The sequence below is a fragment of the Gigantopelta aegis genome, chromosome 12, assembly GCF_016097555.1.
Source record: "Gigantopelta aegis isolate Gae_Host chromosome 12, Gae_host_genome, whole genome shotgun sequence".
NCBI classification, from domain to species: Eukaryota; Metazoa; Mollusca; class Gastropoda; order Neomphalida; family Peltospiridae; genus Gigantopelta; species Gigantopelta aegis.
This window is the reverse complement of record NC_054710.1, coordinates 30157833-30170110: the sequence shown is the minus strand read 5'-3', so window position 1 is coordinate 30170110 and position 12278 is coordinate 30157833. Positions and strand designations below refer to the sequence as shown.

The 12278-nt window shown below is 39.0% G+C and overlaps 1 protein-coding gene across 1 annotated transcript; it reads right to left on the bottom strand.

Annotated features, from left to right (window-relative positions):
- Nucleotides 1–3395: 3395 nt before the first annotated feature.
- LOC121385760 (kelch-like protein 3) lies at nt 3396–12014 on the bottom strand. The gene is made up of 2 exons (XM_041516529.1): nt 11972–12014; nt 3396–7652 (listed from the first exon to the last, which is right to left on the bottom strand). The coding sequence occupies exons 1-2, from the start codon at nt 12007–12009 to the stop codon at nt 6032–6034; spliced, it is 1659 nt and encodes a 552-aa protein (XP_041372463.1). The 5' UTR covers nt 12010–12014; the 3' UTR covers nt 3396–6031.
- Nucleotides 12015–12278: the final 264 nt, after the last annotated feature.

Here is a 12278-nt window from a genome sequence, read left to right as displayed (position 1 = left end):
TAATCCAGAGGAGATGCAATCCTGTGATAGTGTGTAATTCAGAGGAGATGCAATCCTGTGATAGTGTGTAATCCAGAGGAGATGCAATCCTGTGATAGTGTGTAATCCAGAGGAGGTGCAATCCTGTGATAGTGTGTAATACGGAGGGAGATATAATCCTGTGATAGTGTGTAATCCAGAAGAGGTGCACTCCTGTGATAGTGTGTAATCCAGAGGGAGATGCAATCCTGTGATAGTGTGTAATCCAGAGGAGGTGCAATCCTGTGATAGCGTGTAATCCAGAGTAGATGCAATCCTGTGATAGCGTGTAATCCAGGGGAGGTGCAATCATGTGATAGTGTGTAATCCAGAGGAGATGCAATCCTGTGGTAGTGTGTAATCCAGAGGAGATGCAATCCTGTGATAGTGTGTAATCCAGAAGAGATGCAATCCTGTGATAGCGTGTAATCCAGGGGAGGTGCAATCATGTGATAGTGTGTAATCCAGAGGAGATGCAATCCTGTGATAGTGTGTAATCCAGAGGAGATGCAATCCTGTGATAGTGTGTAATCCAGAGGGAGATATAATCCTGTGATAGTGTGCAATTCGGAAGTGGTGAGCAATCAAGAGGGATGTGCAATCCGGTGCTACTGCAGGTCGGAAGTGGTGAGCAAACCAGAGGGATGTGCAATCCGGTGCTAATGCTAAATTCGGTAAATAGTGGCAATCAATATATATTATTTTACGTGCGCTGTTTGTTAAGTGTAACGTGCGTTCTTTTTCACACTTGCCAGATTGAAATCACGTGCGCTCTACGAGCGCGATCGCACAAGCGCACCTAAAAAACGCAAGGTTTGTGGGCCCATTGGGCTATTTCTCGCTCCAGCCAGTGCACCACGACTGGTAGATCAAATACTGTGGTATGTGCTATCCTGTCTGTGGGATGGTGCATGTAAAAGACCCCTTGCTGCTAATCAAAAAGAGTAGCCCATCAAGTGGCGACAGACGGATTCCTCTCTCAATATCTGTGTGGTCCTTAACCATATGTCTGACGCCATATAACCGTAAATAAAATGTGTCGAGTGCGTCGTTAAATAAAACATTTCCTTCCTTCACAATTTAGAAAACGGTTAATATATATGGACTATCCCACACAGGAGAGCACATACTATAGACTTTGATACAACAGTCGTGGTGCACTAGCTGGAACGAGAAATAGCCCATTTAGGTCACCGACGATACATGATACATACTTTAAAACATTGTCAATATATAGCGAGAAAACACTTATTTCACTTAATTACAACTGACTTTCGTGCTTATATCTACTTAAGGTTCAGGCACGCAGTCCACGTACACGTGTACGGGATGTAGCTCAGTGGTACAGCGAGAAAACACTTATTTCACTTAATTACAACTGACTTTCGTGCTTATATCTACTTGAGGTTCAGGCACGCAGTCCACGTACACGTGTACGGGATGTAGGTCAGTGGTACAGCGAGAAAACACTTATTTCACTTAATTACAACTGATATCCGTGCTTATATCTACTTAAGGTTCAGGCATGCAGTCCACGTACACGTGTACGGGATGTAGCTCAGTGGTACAGCGAGAAAACACTTATTTCACTTAATTACAACTGACTTTCGTGCTTATATCTACTTGAGGTTCAGGCACGCAGTCCACGTACACGTGTGCGGAATGTAGCTCAGTGGTACAGCGAGAAAACACTTATTTCACTTAATTACAACTGACTTTCGTGCTTATATCTACTTAAGGTTCAGACATGCAGTCCACGTACACGTGTACGGGATGTAGCTCAGTGGTACAGCGAGAAAACACTTATTTCACTTAATTACAACTGACTTTCGTGCTTATATCTACTTGAGGTTCAGGCACGCAGTCCACGTACACGTGTACGGGATGTAGCTCAGTGGTACAGCGAGAAAACACTTATTTCACTTAATTACAACTGACTTTCGTGCTTATATCTACTTAAGGTTCAGGCACGCAGTCCACGTACACGTGTACGGGATGTAGCTCAGTGGTACAGCGAGAAAACACGTATTTCACTTAATTACAACTGACTTTCGTGCTTATATCTACTTGAGGTTCAGGCACGCAGTCCACGTACACGTGTACGGGATGTAGCTCAGTGGTACAGCGAGAAAACACGTATTTCACTTAATTACAGCTGACTTTCGTGCTTATATCTACTTGAGGTTCAGGCACGCAGTCCACGTACACGTGTACGGGATGTAGCTCAGTGGTACAGCGAGAAAACACTTATTTCACTTAATTACAACTGACTTTCGTGCTTATATCTACTTAAGGTTCAGGCACGCAGTCCACGTACACGTGTACGGGATGTAGCTCAGTGGTACAGCGAGAAAACACTTATTTCACTTAATTATAACTGACTTTTGTGCTTATATCTAACTGAGGTTCAGGCACGCAGTCCACGTACACGTGTACGGGATGTAGCTCAGTGGTACAGCGAGAAAACACTTAATTACAACTGACGTTCGTGCTTATATCTACTTGAGGTTCAGGCACGCAGTCCACGTACACGTGTGCGGAATGTAGCTCAGTGGTACAGCCCTCGCCCGAAGCACTATCGATCTAGGATCGATTCCCATCGGTGGGCCCATTGGGCTATTTCTCGTTCCATCCAGTGCTCCACACCTGGTGTAATAAAGGCCGTGGTATGTACTATCCTGTCTGTGGGATGGTGCATATAAAAGATCCCTAGCTGCTAATCGAAAATAGTAGTTCATGAAGTGGCGACAGCGGGTTTCCTCTCTCAGTATCTATGTGCTCGTTCCTTCTTTCCTGGCTAGACAGCAGTGATCTCGGTTGACTAGACTCTCTGTTAAAGGGATATTCCTTAGTTTTCTGTAATTTTAAAGATAGTATCGACTAACAGAGACTTCTTAACGATTGTAATTACATATAAAATGTATTTTTCTTCATAAAATGTTAGTGGCTATATATTAAACGTGTTTATGATTGTTCTGATATTTGTACTAGGTTAAATTTCATCTTATTTCCTAAAATATAGTTTTTTTGTACGTACGAAATTATTTCAAGACAAAATCCAGTTGGGGCTTCTTACAAATATTAAGACGACCAGAAACACATTGAATATACAAACACTGATATTCTGAACAAGAACATATATTTAATATGCAAGTTTAATCGTAGAAATATTTTATTAGTCGGAAACATCTTACAATGTAACAAACTCAGGAATGTCCCTTTAAAAGATGGTTAATTGCTAGTGGCTAGTGAGGGTATATACAAGAAAGATATATACACGGTGTAACATATGAGTCATATATGAGAAACTTTATAAACATTTACCCTTTTATACACCGGTGGTAGCATCATATATGACAAACTTTATAAACATTCAGAATATATACACGGTGTAACATATGGTAACATCATATATGATAAAACACACTTTATAAACATTACACGTGAGACCCTTAATATATACACGGTGTAACACATGGTAGCATCATATATGATGACACATACTTTATAAACATTACACTTGCGACCCTTAATATATACACCGGGTAACACATGGTACCATCATATATGATGACACATACTTTATAAACATTACATGTGAGACCCGTAATATATACACGGTGTAGCACATGGTAACATCATATATGATGACACACATTTTATAAACATTATATGTAAGACACTTAATATGTACACGGTGTAACACGTGGTAACATCATATATGATGACACATACTTTATGAACATTACACCTGAGACCCTTAATATATACGCAGTGTAACACATGGTTAACATCATATATGATGACACATACTTTATAAACATTACACCTGAGACCCTTAATATATACACAGTGTAACACATGGTTAACATCATATATGATGACACATACTTTATAAACATTACACGTGATACCTTTAATATATACAAGGTGTAACACATGGTAACATCATATATCAAAGGATATATGGTGTCGGACATATGGTTAAGGAATACATAGATATTGAGAGAGGAAACCCACTGTCGCCACTTCATGGACTACTCTTTTCGATTAGCAGCAAGGGATCTTTTATATGCACCATCCCATAGACAGGGTAGCACATACCATAGGGACCGTAAGGGTGTCTAACAGCCACGAATGCTGTATTCTAGTCTCTCATAGTTTACATTCAAACACCAAAACTAGCTTTAAAATATATTTACAGCATTTGTACTTACAGTTAACGTATAATATCAGTGGATGGTTTAAATAATACAAAAGAAAAATGGAATTTAAATAAATCTTACTTTCATGCTCCAATACCAGTAGTTTAAATAGCACACACAGACACATACGCGCGCGCACACACACACACACACACACACACACACACACACACACACACACACACACACACACACACACACACTCACTCACTCACTCACACTCACTCACTCACTCACTCACACTCACTCACTCACTCACTCACTCACTCACTCACTCTCTCTCTCCCCCTCAAAATGTATACAACATAATGGAAATACCGCGCATCGAACAATTATTCTAATAATATTATGGGGGTTTGTTATTACTGTTGCTGCTGTTTGTTTTTGTTTTCTTGTTGGGGTTTGTTTCTTGTTTTTGTCTGTCCATATAAAAACTAGGGCGAGCGGGTATAAATGTCCACGATTTATTTCATTATTGCCTAATTTTAATATTTAACCATTTAGAGCTGATCTCCCTATTGTGATCCGAGGGGCGGGATTTAGCTCAGGTGGTTAAGTGCTCGCTCGAGGTCCTTGCGCCGCAGGATCGAACCACCTCAGTGGATCCATTCAAATGATTGGGTTTTTGTCATCCCAGCCAGTGCACCATAACTGATCAAAGGCCATGGTATGTTCTTTCCTGTCTGTGGGAAACTGCATATAAAAGATTCCTTGCTGCATTACCAAATGTTTGGCATCCAATAGCCGATAATTAGTATATCAATGTGCTCTAGTGGTGTCGTTAAACAAAACTTTACTTTACTTTATTGTGGTCCATACCAGTGACACGCCTTATCACATCGCTTGCTCCCCTTCCATACAAACCATAATGTTTATGGTTACTGTTAATTTTAAAATAAAAAAAGGGGAACATACACCAACAAGAAAATCTTCCACAGAAATAAAAACTTGTCAATATTTTACACATACAACCAATAATACATGATTTGATTACGCACATTATTTGATTATACACATACGTTAAACACTGAATTTATACCTGTGTGAATGCACACAGTGCACTGTGTTGCAAACAGTCATTCTTAAACGAAAGTTCTCCGTACAGTGCGATTGTTTTTCTTTGTTTTCTCTTTGAGATGGATCCAATCCAATAAAGGGAAATAACTGACAAGATACCTTTCCATTAATATTGTCTTCAAAATTACAAGACGTTTTTCACGATGTACGTTTATTGTGAAGACACACGCCAGCTCGAGTTTATTAAAAAGTGTTGTTATGTTTGTCTTTTGCACTAGCAAACATTGTTATAACAATGTGACTAGTGACAGCAGCTTTAAACACCTAGAACTAGTCAAATTAAATTAAATCGTTTCCCCCGGTTTATAGGTACGTAGCCATAATCCAGTTGCATACCAAACTATAGTCAAAGTGATGCACGATCCAGTCTTTAGCCTTTGGTAGCAAAATCGCCAAATACGAATTAAAATTGATTTCAGCGAATATAATTTATCAATCAAAAAGATAATTCGAGAAAGAATTGAATACATTTCCTTAAGGCATTTTAATTTTGGTGAATTTTTTATTTTTTTTATTTATTTATTTATTTTTATTATTATTTTTTTTATTTTTTTTGTGTTAAATCAAATTTCTGTTTCTCTACAGGTTTTGTGAACAAATTCATCAAACTGCTAATAATGTTCTGTGCAGAATTTAAAGCCTGAGATCCTAATAGGAAGAGATCCACTTAATCAGTCAGATTAAATACACAAACAATGTTATGCCCCAGAATAAACTCAACTCAAAATCTCTTATGCTTTATGATACACTGGCAGAACACCATACACACGACCACGTCTGGTTGATTTTATAAAAGTAATGTTGTCCTCTTTCCCTTCAGCCAGGTTGTATTTTCTAATTTCGCAGTTAGTGTTGAAGCCACTGAAGGACAGCAAGCTTCCGTTCTGCCATAACACGCCAAACCAATATTCAAATGATCGCCATTTCGCTGTTGACTTGACTTGTATCTTGATATCACTATCACTGTCAGTGACCTGGACGTGCATCACATTTTCATCACCGTCCAGCAGATATACATCAGGGAGGTGAACCGAACCTGTCACACACACCGATCTGTATGGTAAACGTGCGCTGAGGTTAGATACACAGTGAGTCGCTGTATTGAAACACTGGATAACATCTGATCCACGTCCTCTACTCCGTCCACCCATCACCAGAACGTTGTTTCCAACTGTAGCAGCGAATGCATGCTCTCTATTCTGTTTCAAATCTCCAACAACCTGCCAGCGTGTTCCACTCTCGCTCGTCTCTTCAATCGTGTTGCTGTTCTCCCCACCAATTGCATACAGTTTAGAATTAGTTGTGGCCATGCAGTGATAACAACGTTGTTGTTCGAGATCTGGACCTGTTTTCCACTCTCTTCTACAGACGTCATAAATGAGCGTACATTTTCCTCTACTGCCACCACCAGTGATGTAGATCTTGTTACCTAGTCTTGCTGCTGAATACCAAGATCCAGGATCTACTGGAGCTGGTGAAACGTCTTCCCATGTCCCTTCTGATGTAAAGCAAGACAGAAGTGAAGTGTTGTTGTACTGTAAAACAAAGAGATCTATACGCCTGTTATGAATTCTGCTGTTTGAACCTTTTGTCACAACACCTGAACGCCACACCTTTTTTATCATTTGCTGAACAGAGTTATTTTCAGAAATAAATTTTGAAAAAACTACATTTTCAATGAGGAACTGTTGATCAACAAGATCAATCCTGATCATTTCAAAGATACGTGTTACATCATCTGCATCTGGGGTATTTGCTTCAAGCCATTTCATGACACCTTTCATAATTACATCTTCCTTGCATTTCAAGTCATCTTTAGACAATATTTCTAGAATTTCTGTCTTTGACAAATGAACAATGCTTTCTCTTTCAACAACGTCGGTCAAGTGTTCTGTCAGATAAGAGACTGCTCTGTTGGACAAATCAGGAACATTGTAGCGGTCCATAAGTCTCCACCAGTGTAGACAGTTATCAATATTCAGCACGAGACCGTCCTTAAGGTAACGATGACACAGATCTTTGACATTATCAAGCTGCATCATTTCGCCTGCGTCTAACATTTTGACACAGTTGTCTTCGTTTACAAGATCCACTGAACACAATGACATCTTGAGAATATCCTGAAACACCGACACTGAGACCGTGGGCAGATTTAAGATGCCCGTCCGACTCTCTGTCATGTCTGATGTTAACATTGCCCGGAAGTAAGATGACATCGCGGCCAGGACCAAGCGGTTTGCACTCGTTGTCCCATTCTCACAGACAATGTCAAGGTCATTGAACGTACCTTTGACCATCTCTTCGTGGATGTTTTGGAGAATGCTATTTTTAGTACGATCCATTATTTCAGATCTGAAACAGAACAAGTATTGTAGTAAAAGTAAAGTTTGTTTTATTTAACGACGGCACTAGAGCACATTGATTTTTTATCTTATCATCGGCTATTGGACGTCAAATATATGGTCATTCTGACACTGTTTTTTAGAGGAAACCTGCTGTCGCCACATAGGCTGCTCTTTTACGACAGGCAGCAAGGGATCTTTTATTTGCGCTTCCCACAGGCAGGATGGCACAAACCATAACCTTTGTTGAACCAGTTATGGATCACTGTTCGGTGCAAGTGGTTTTACACCTACCCACTGAGCCTTGTGGAGCACTCACTCAGGGTTTGGAGTCAGTATCTGGATTAAAAATCCCATGCCTCGACTGGGATCCAAACCCAGTACCTACCAGCCTGTAGATCGATGGCCTAACCACGACGTCACCGAGGCCGGTCAAGTATTGTAGTAATGCACCTAATTTTAATGTTAAAATGCAAATTCATTTTGCTGCAAATATATGAGACAAAAATGATACATGTACTGGTACTATACTAAAAATATAGCATATTACACTCTTAAATCCATTCAGTTGATTTCCCGTGATATATTATCAACAAACGTCTGTCATACACAGTATAAACTGGTTTTATGTTACAATATGACTTAGGGGCAGTTCCCGAACGATTCAAAAACAAGGTACGTTACTTTACGTTCACACCTGTCAGTTACACAAGTTTACGCGAAAAGACAATCGGTTACGTAGTGAATCATTATTTTCTAAAATTAAAAGTTGCAAACTTAAAGGCGCAACAAAGTATTATTTTGATTTGTTCCTAAAAGTACATCATTTAACCATCTACATAACCACCATATCCCACTTATTATTAATGTTTTGTAAAAATAACTGAATTATGACGATGGTCCATATATATGAGAAGAAAAAACTATATATTTAGAGTATTCACGTTTGACGTCTTGTTTAATTTATATCACGTGACGGGCATCCCCCGAATAACCACATAGTCAAAACGATTTTAAATTTGGTGTAAAGAGAACGTCCTGTGCGAAGTAGGGTAAACCGAAACAAAAACAATGAAGACGAGTTGTTAAACATAATAAAATTGTGTACTAAATTATAATAAGCTTATACATGTGACTGTTTTAGTAACAGAAACATTTTAAACAGCGAAATCACGATTAGCTAGGTCTTTACATTATAGGTAAATATATCGTTAGCCAATCCTCAAATTCGTGAAAAAACTAGAAATATTCGGGGAAAATCAGCTGGCCTGAAACAATTTCACGATGTATTTTCATCATTCTACCCACAATATTAGTAATAGAAATGCGTAGTGATTCGTTTGCAATCCTGTATACCAGTAATGACAATATGAATAAATGGTCTACTCTTTTCTATTAGCAACAAGGCATCTTTTATATGCACCATCCCACAGACAGGATAGTACATACCACGGCCTGTGTAACACCAGTTGTGGAGCACTGGCTGGAACGACAAATAGCCCAATGAGCCCATTTACAGGAATTGATCCTAGATCGATCGTGCATCAAGCGAGTCTTGTACCACTGACCTAAGTCCCAAACCCCGTTAAATAATTACGTCAGAGAACTACTTAACAAAGACAAAACAACAAGAAACAAACAAAATAAAATTTAAAAAATAATAATAATAAAAACAAAAAATTAAAAAACAAAATAACACACAAAAATAAGAAGAAAACAAATCAAATAAATAACAAAATGCTCGTTCAAGCCAAAAAATAAATATTTTGCCAAATATATTTTCAGGGGAATCATGTCCCCCCACCCCTACCCCCCTCCCCCCATACCCACTTTTCTTCTGTAAACTTCACTCTCCTCAGTCTCGGACCCTCCACCCCCCTGCTAACATTTCTGCACACGCGGCTCCAGTGGTTATGTATATGTAGCTCTTTAAAAACAACAAAGAAAAAAGAAAAAGAAACAAATAAATAAATAAATAAATAATAAACACACAAAAAAGACCAACACATAAATAATTGAAAATCAAATCAATGTTAAACAATCTTAATAAGAAATAACAGTTTATTATTTTATTTTAGCGCATTCGCCAGAATTTTGTCATGAAATAATATACTGTTAATTATATGCCATGTCTATAGGCGGTCCTCATTTGCCAAGAAAGATACATTTAATAAAAAATAAAATTAATTGGTGGTGGAGTGGCATCGATCCACAAAACCACCCCTCCGTACACACTAAACAGCAGGGCGTGAACTACGTCAATGTTTTAAAAAGTGAATTTTGCCGTAAATAAACACGACTCAAGGGTTATTTCGCTGTATGTAGTCATATTTCAAATAAGCCAAATTGCACGGTGCATTAAAACTAAAAATAACCTTTTTCTACCAGTAATGCTAAGACTACTCTCGGATCCCCGCTAAACAATTGCATAATGTTTCTTTTACTCCTACTCCATGACCACCACCACCCGACCCCCCAACACCACCACCCCGCCCATCACCCACCTACTTTACCACAAACCACCACCACCACCACCACGCAAACCACCACATTATTTCATGTAGCAGGCCTTTTAATCGACAAGTGCGGCAAGCAAATTGCTAGGACGTCACCAACTACTCTCAAAGTAGTGACCAATCACTATCCGTAACAGTTACTGTGTAGTTGTCAAACCTCTATAATATAGTGTTCAATGCCGATAAATAATATATAGACGAGAGGGTGGACCATAAGCGTACCAGATTGGGGGGGGGGGGGGGGGGGGGGGACTATCCGCTAGTGCTGGAGAAAATCCTAAAATTTGTGGCTAAATCAGCTGGCCTAAAACAATTTGACCATGTATTTGCATCATTCTACCCACAATATTAGTTGTAATCCTGATAAAAATTCATTGTTTTTCATTTGTAACCCTGTATACCAGTAATGGCAATATGAATAAATATCGTCATCAAGATGTAGGCGTTTTCGTTTAATTCGGACAAAATCAGTCTGCCCTACACAAATGGGAACCCGTAAGCCAATAGACATATATATTTACCTTTGAAATTTGATAACTGCAATTTAGATGTAAATTAATGAAGGAGGAATGTTTTATTTAACGACGTACTCAGCACATTTTAATTACAGTTATTTGGCGTCAGACATATGGTTACGGATCAACAGATACTGAAGGAGGAAACCCACTGTCGTCACTTCATATGGACTACTCTTTTCGATTAGCAGCCACGGATCTTGTATATCCACCATCCCACAGACAGGATAGTACATACTACTAAGGCCTTTGCTACGACAATAAGCCCAATAGCCCACTGAAGGGAATCGATCCTAGATCGATCGCCCATTAGGCGAGCGCTGTACCACAGACTACGCCCCACCCCCACCCCCACCCCTCCCTAACTACTAGGGAACTACTTAACAAAGACAAAACAACAAAAAAACGGACAAAATAAAAGACAAATTAAGACAAATTAAGAAAAAACAAGAATAAAATAAACAGAAAACAAAATACCACCCAAATAATAAGACCAAAACAAAAAAAATAACAAAATTGCTCAATCAACCACCTGGTCAAGCATATTTTGTTTTCTTTTCTCGACCACCCCCCCCCCCCCCCTTCTTCCGTAAACTTTACTCGCCTCAGTCTCGACTCCCCCTTGCTAAAATTCCTGTACACGCGGCTCCAGTGGACCTGTGCACATAACTCCATAAAAACAACAACTAACAAATTAATAATAATAAAAAGTAATAATAAAATAATAAACAAATAAATAAATAAAAATAAAATAAATGTTTAAAAAATCATAATAAAAAATACAATAAAATCGTTCATGTTCATGAATTAATGTTCCGATCGTGTATTATTTTATTTAAGCGAATTCCCCTTTATTTTGTCATGAAATAATATCTTGCCAAGGCTCTATAGATGGCGGTCGTGTATATAAAATACACAAGAGGTTCTAGACTGTGGCGTGTCAAGTTTCTATAATATGGGAGTTTGAAACATTGAGTCATGCTTCCACGAAAAATATATTTAATAATTAAAGGATGGGGGTGGGTCGATCCACAAAACCACCCCTCTCTACAAGCCTGTTGTAATTTGTATGCAGCTCACGTTTCAGATTTTGAAATAACTACTGTACGACATCATTACGACTACTGGGAAATCAATACGTGTACTGCACCCCGTGGTTTGACCTCCAGTTATTTGACATGAACTGGTAAGTTATATATAAAATCAACGAATTAATCGCTAGCAGAACGAAGCGACAGAACACAAGAAACAGACTGGACAACTGATGACATGATTAGTTTGAAAAAACGTGAACATACCTTCGAATTCGTCCTGCTTCAAAATGTCCGGCCAACATGTGAATTACTTCCTTGTAGTTTTATATGACGTATGTCTTTTTCCCAGAAGAGCACGTTTAACACCACTGTGGTCCAAGCGAGAGAACTCCAGTTTAGCTGTAAGGTAGCTCGAGTTATCTGCCGTCAACGAGCAAGACGGACATTTCGACAGTTATAGGGGAACTCGGCCTACTGTAAACCCATATAGCCAGGCTCGAAGGAACGGTATCGGAAGAGGGGTTTGCTCAATCGCTGCCGGGGAGAGGGGGAGGGGAGATGGGAGGGGGAG

Coding starts and splice junctions, on each gene's coding strand:
- LOC121385760 (XM_041516529.1), bottom strand. CDS start 12,009: ATGTTGGCCGGACATTTTGAAGCAGGACGAATTCGAAG. Junction 7,653..11,971: donor GAAGCAGGACGAATTCGAAG/GTATGTTCACGT, acceptor GTTCTGTTTCAG/ATCTGAAATAATGGATCGTA.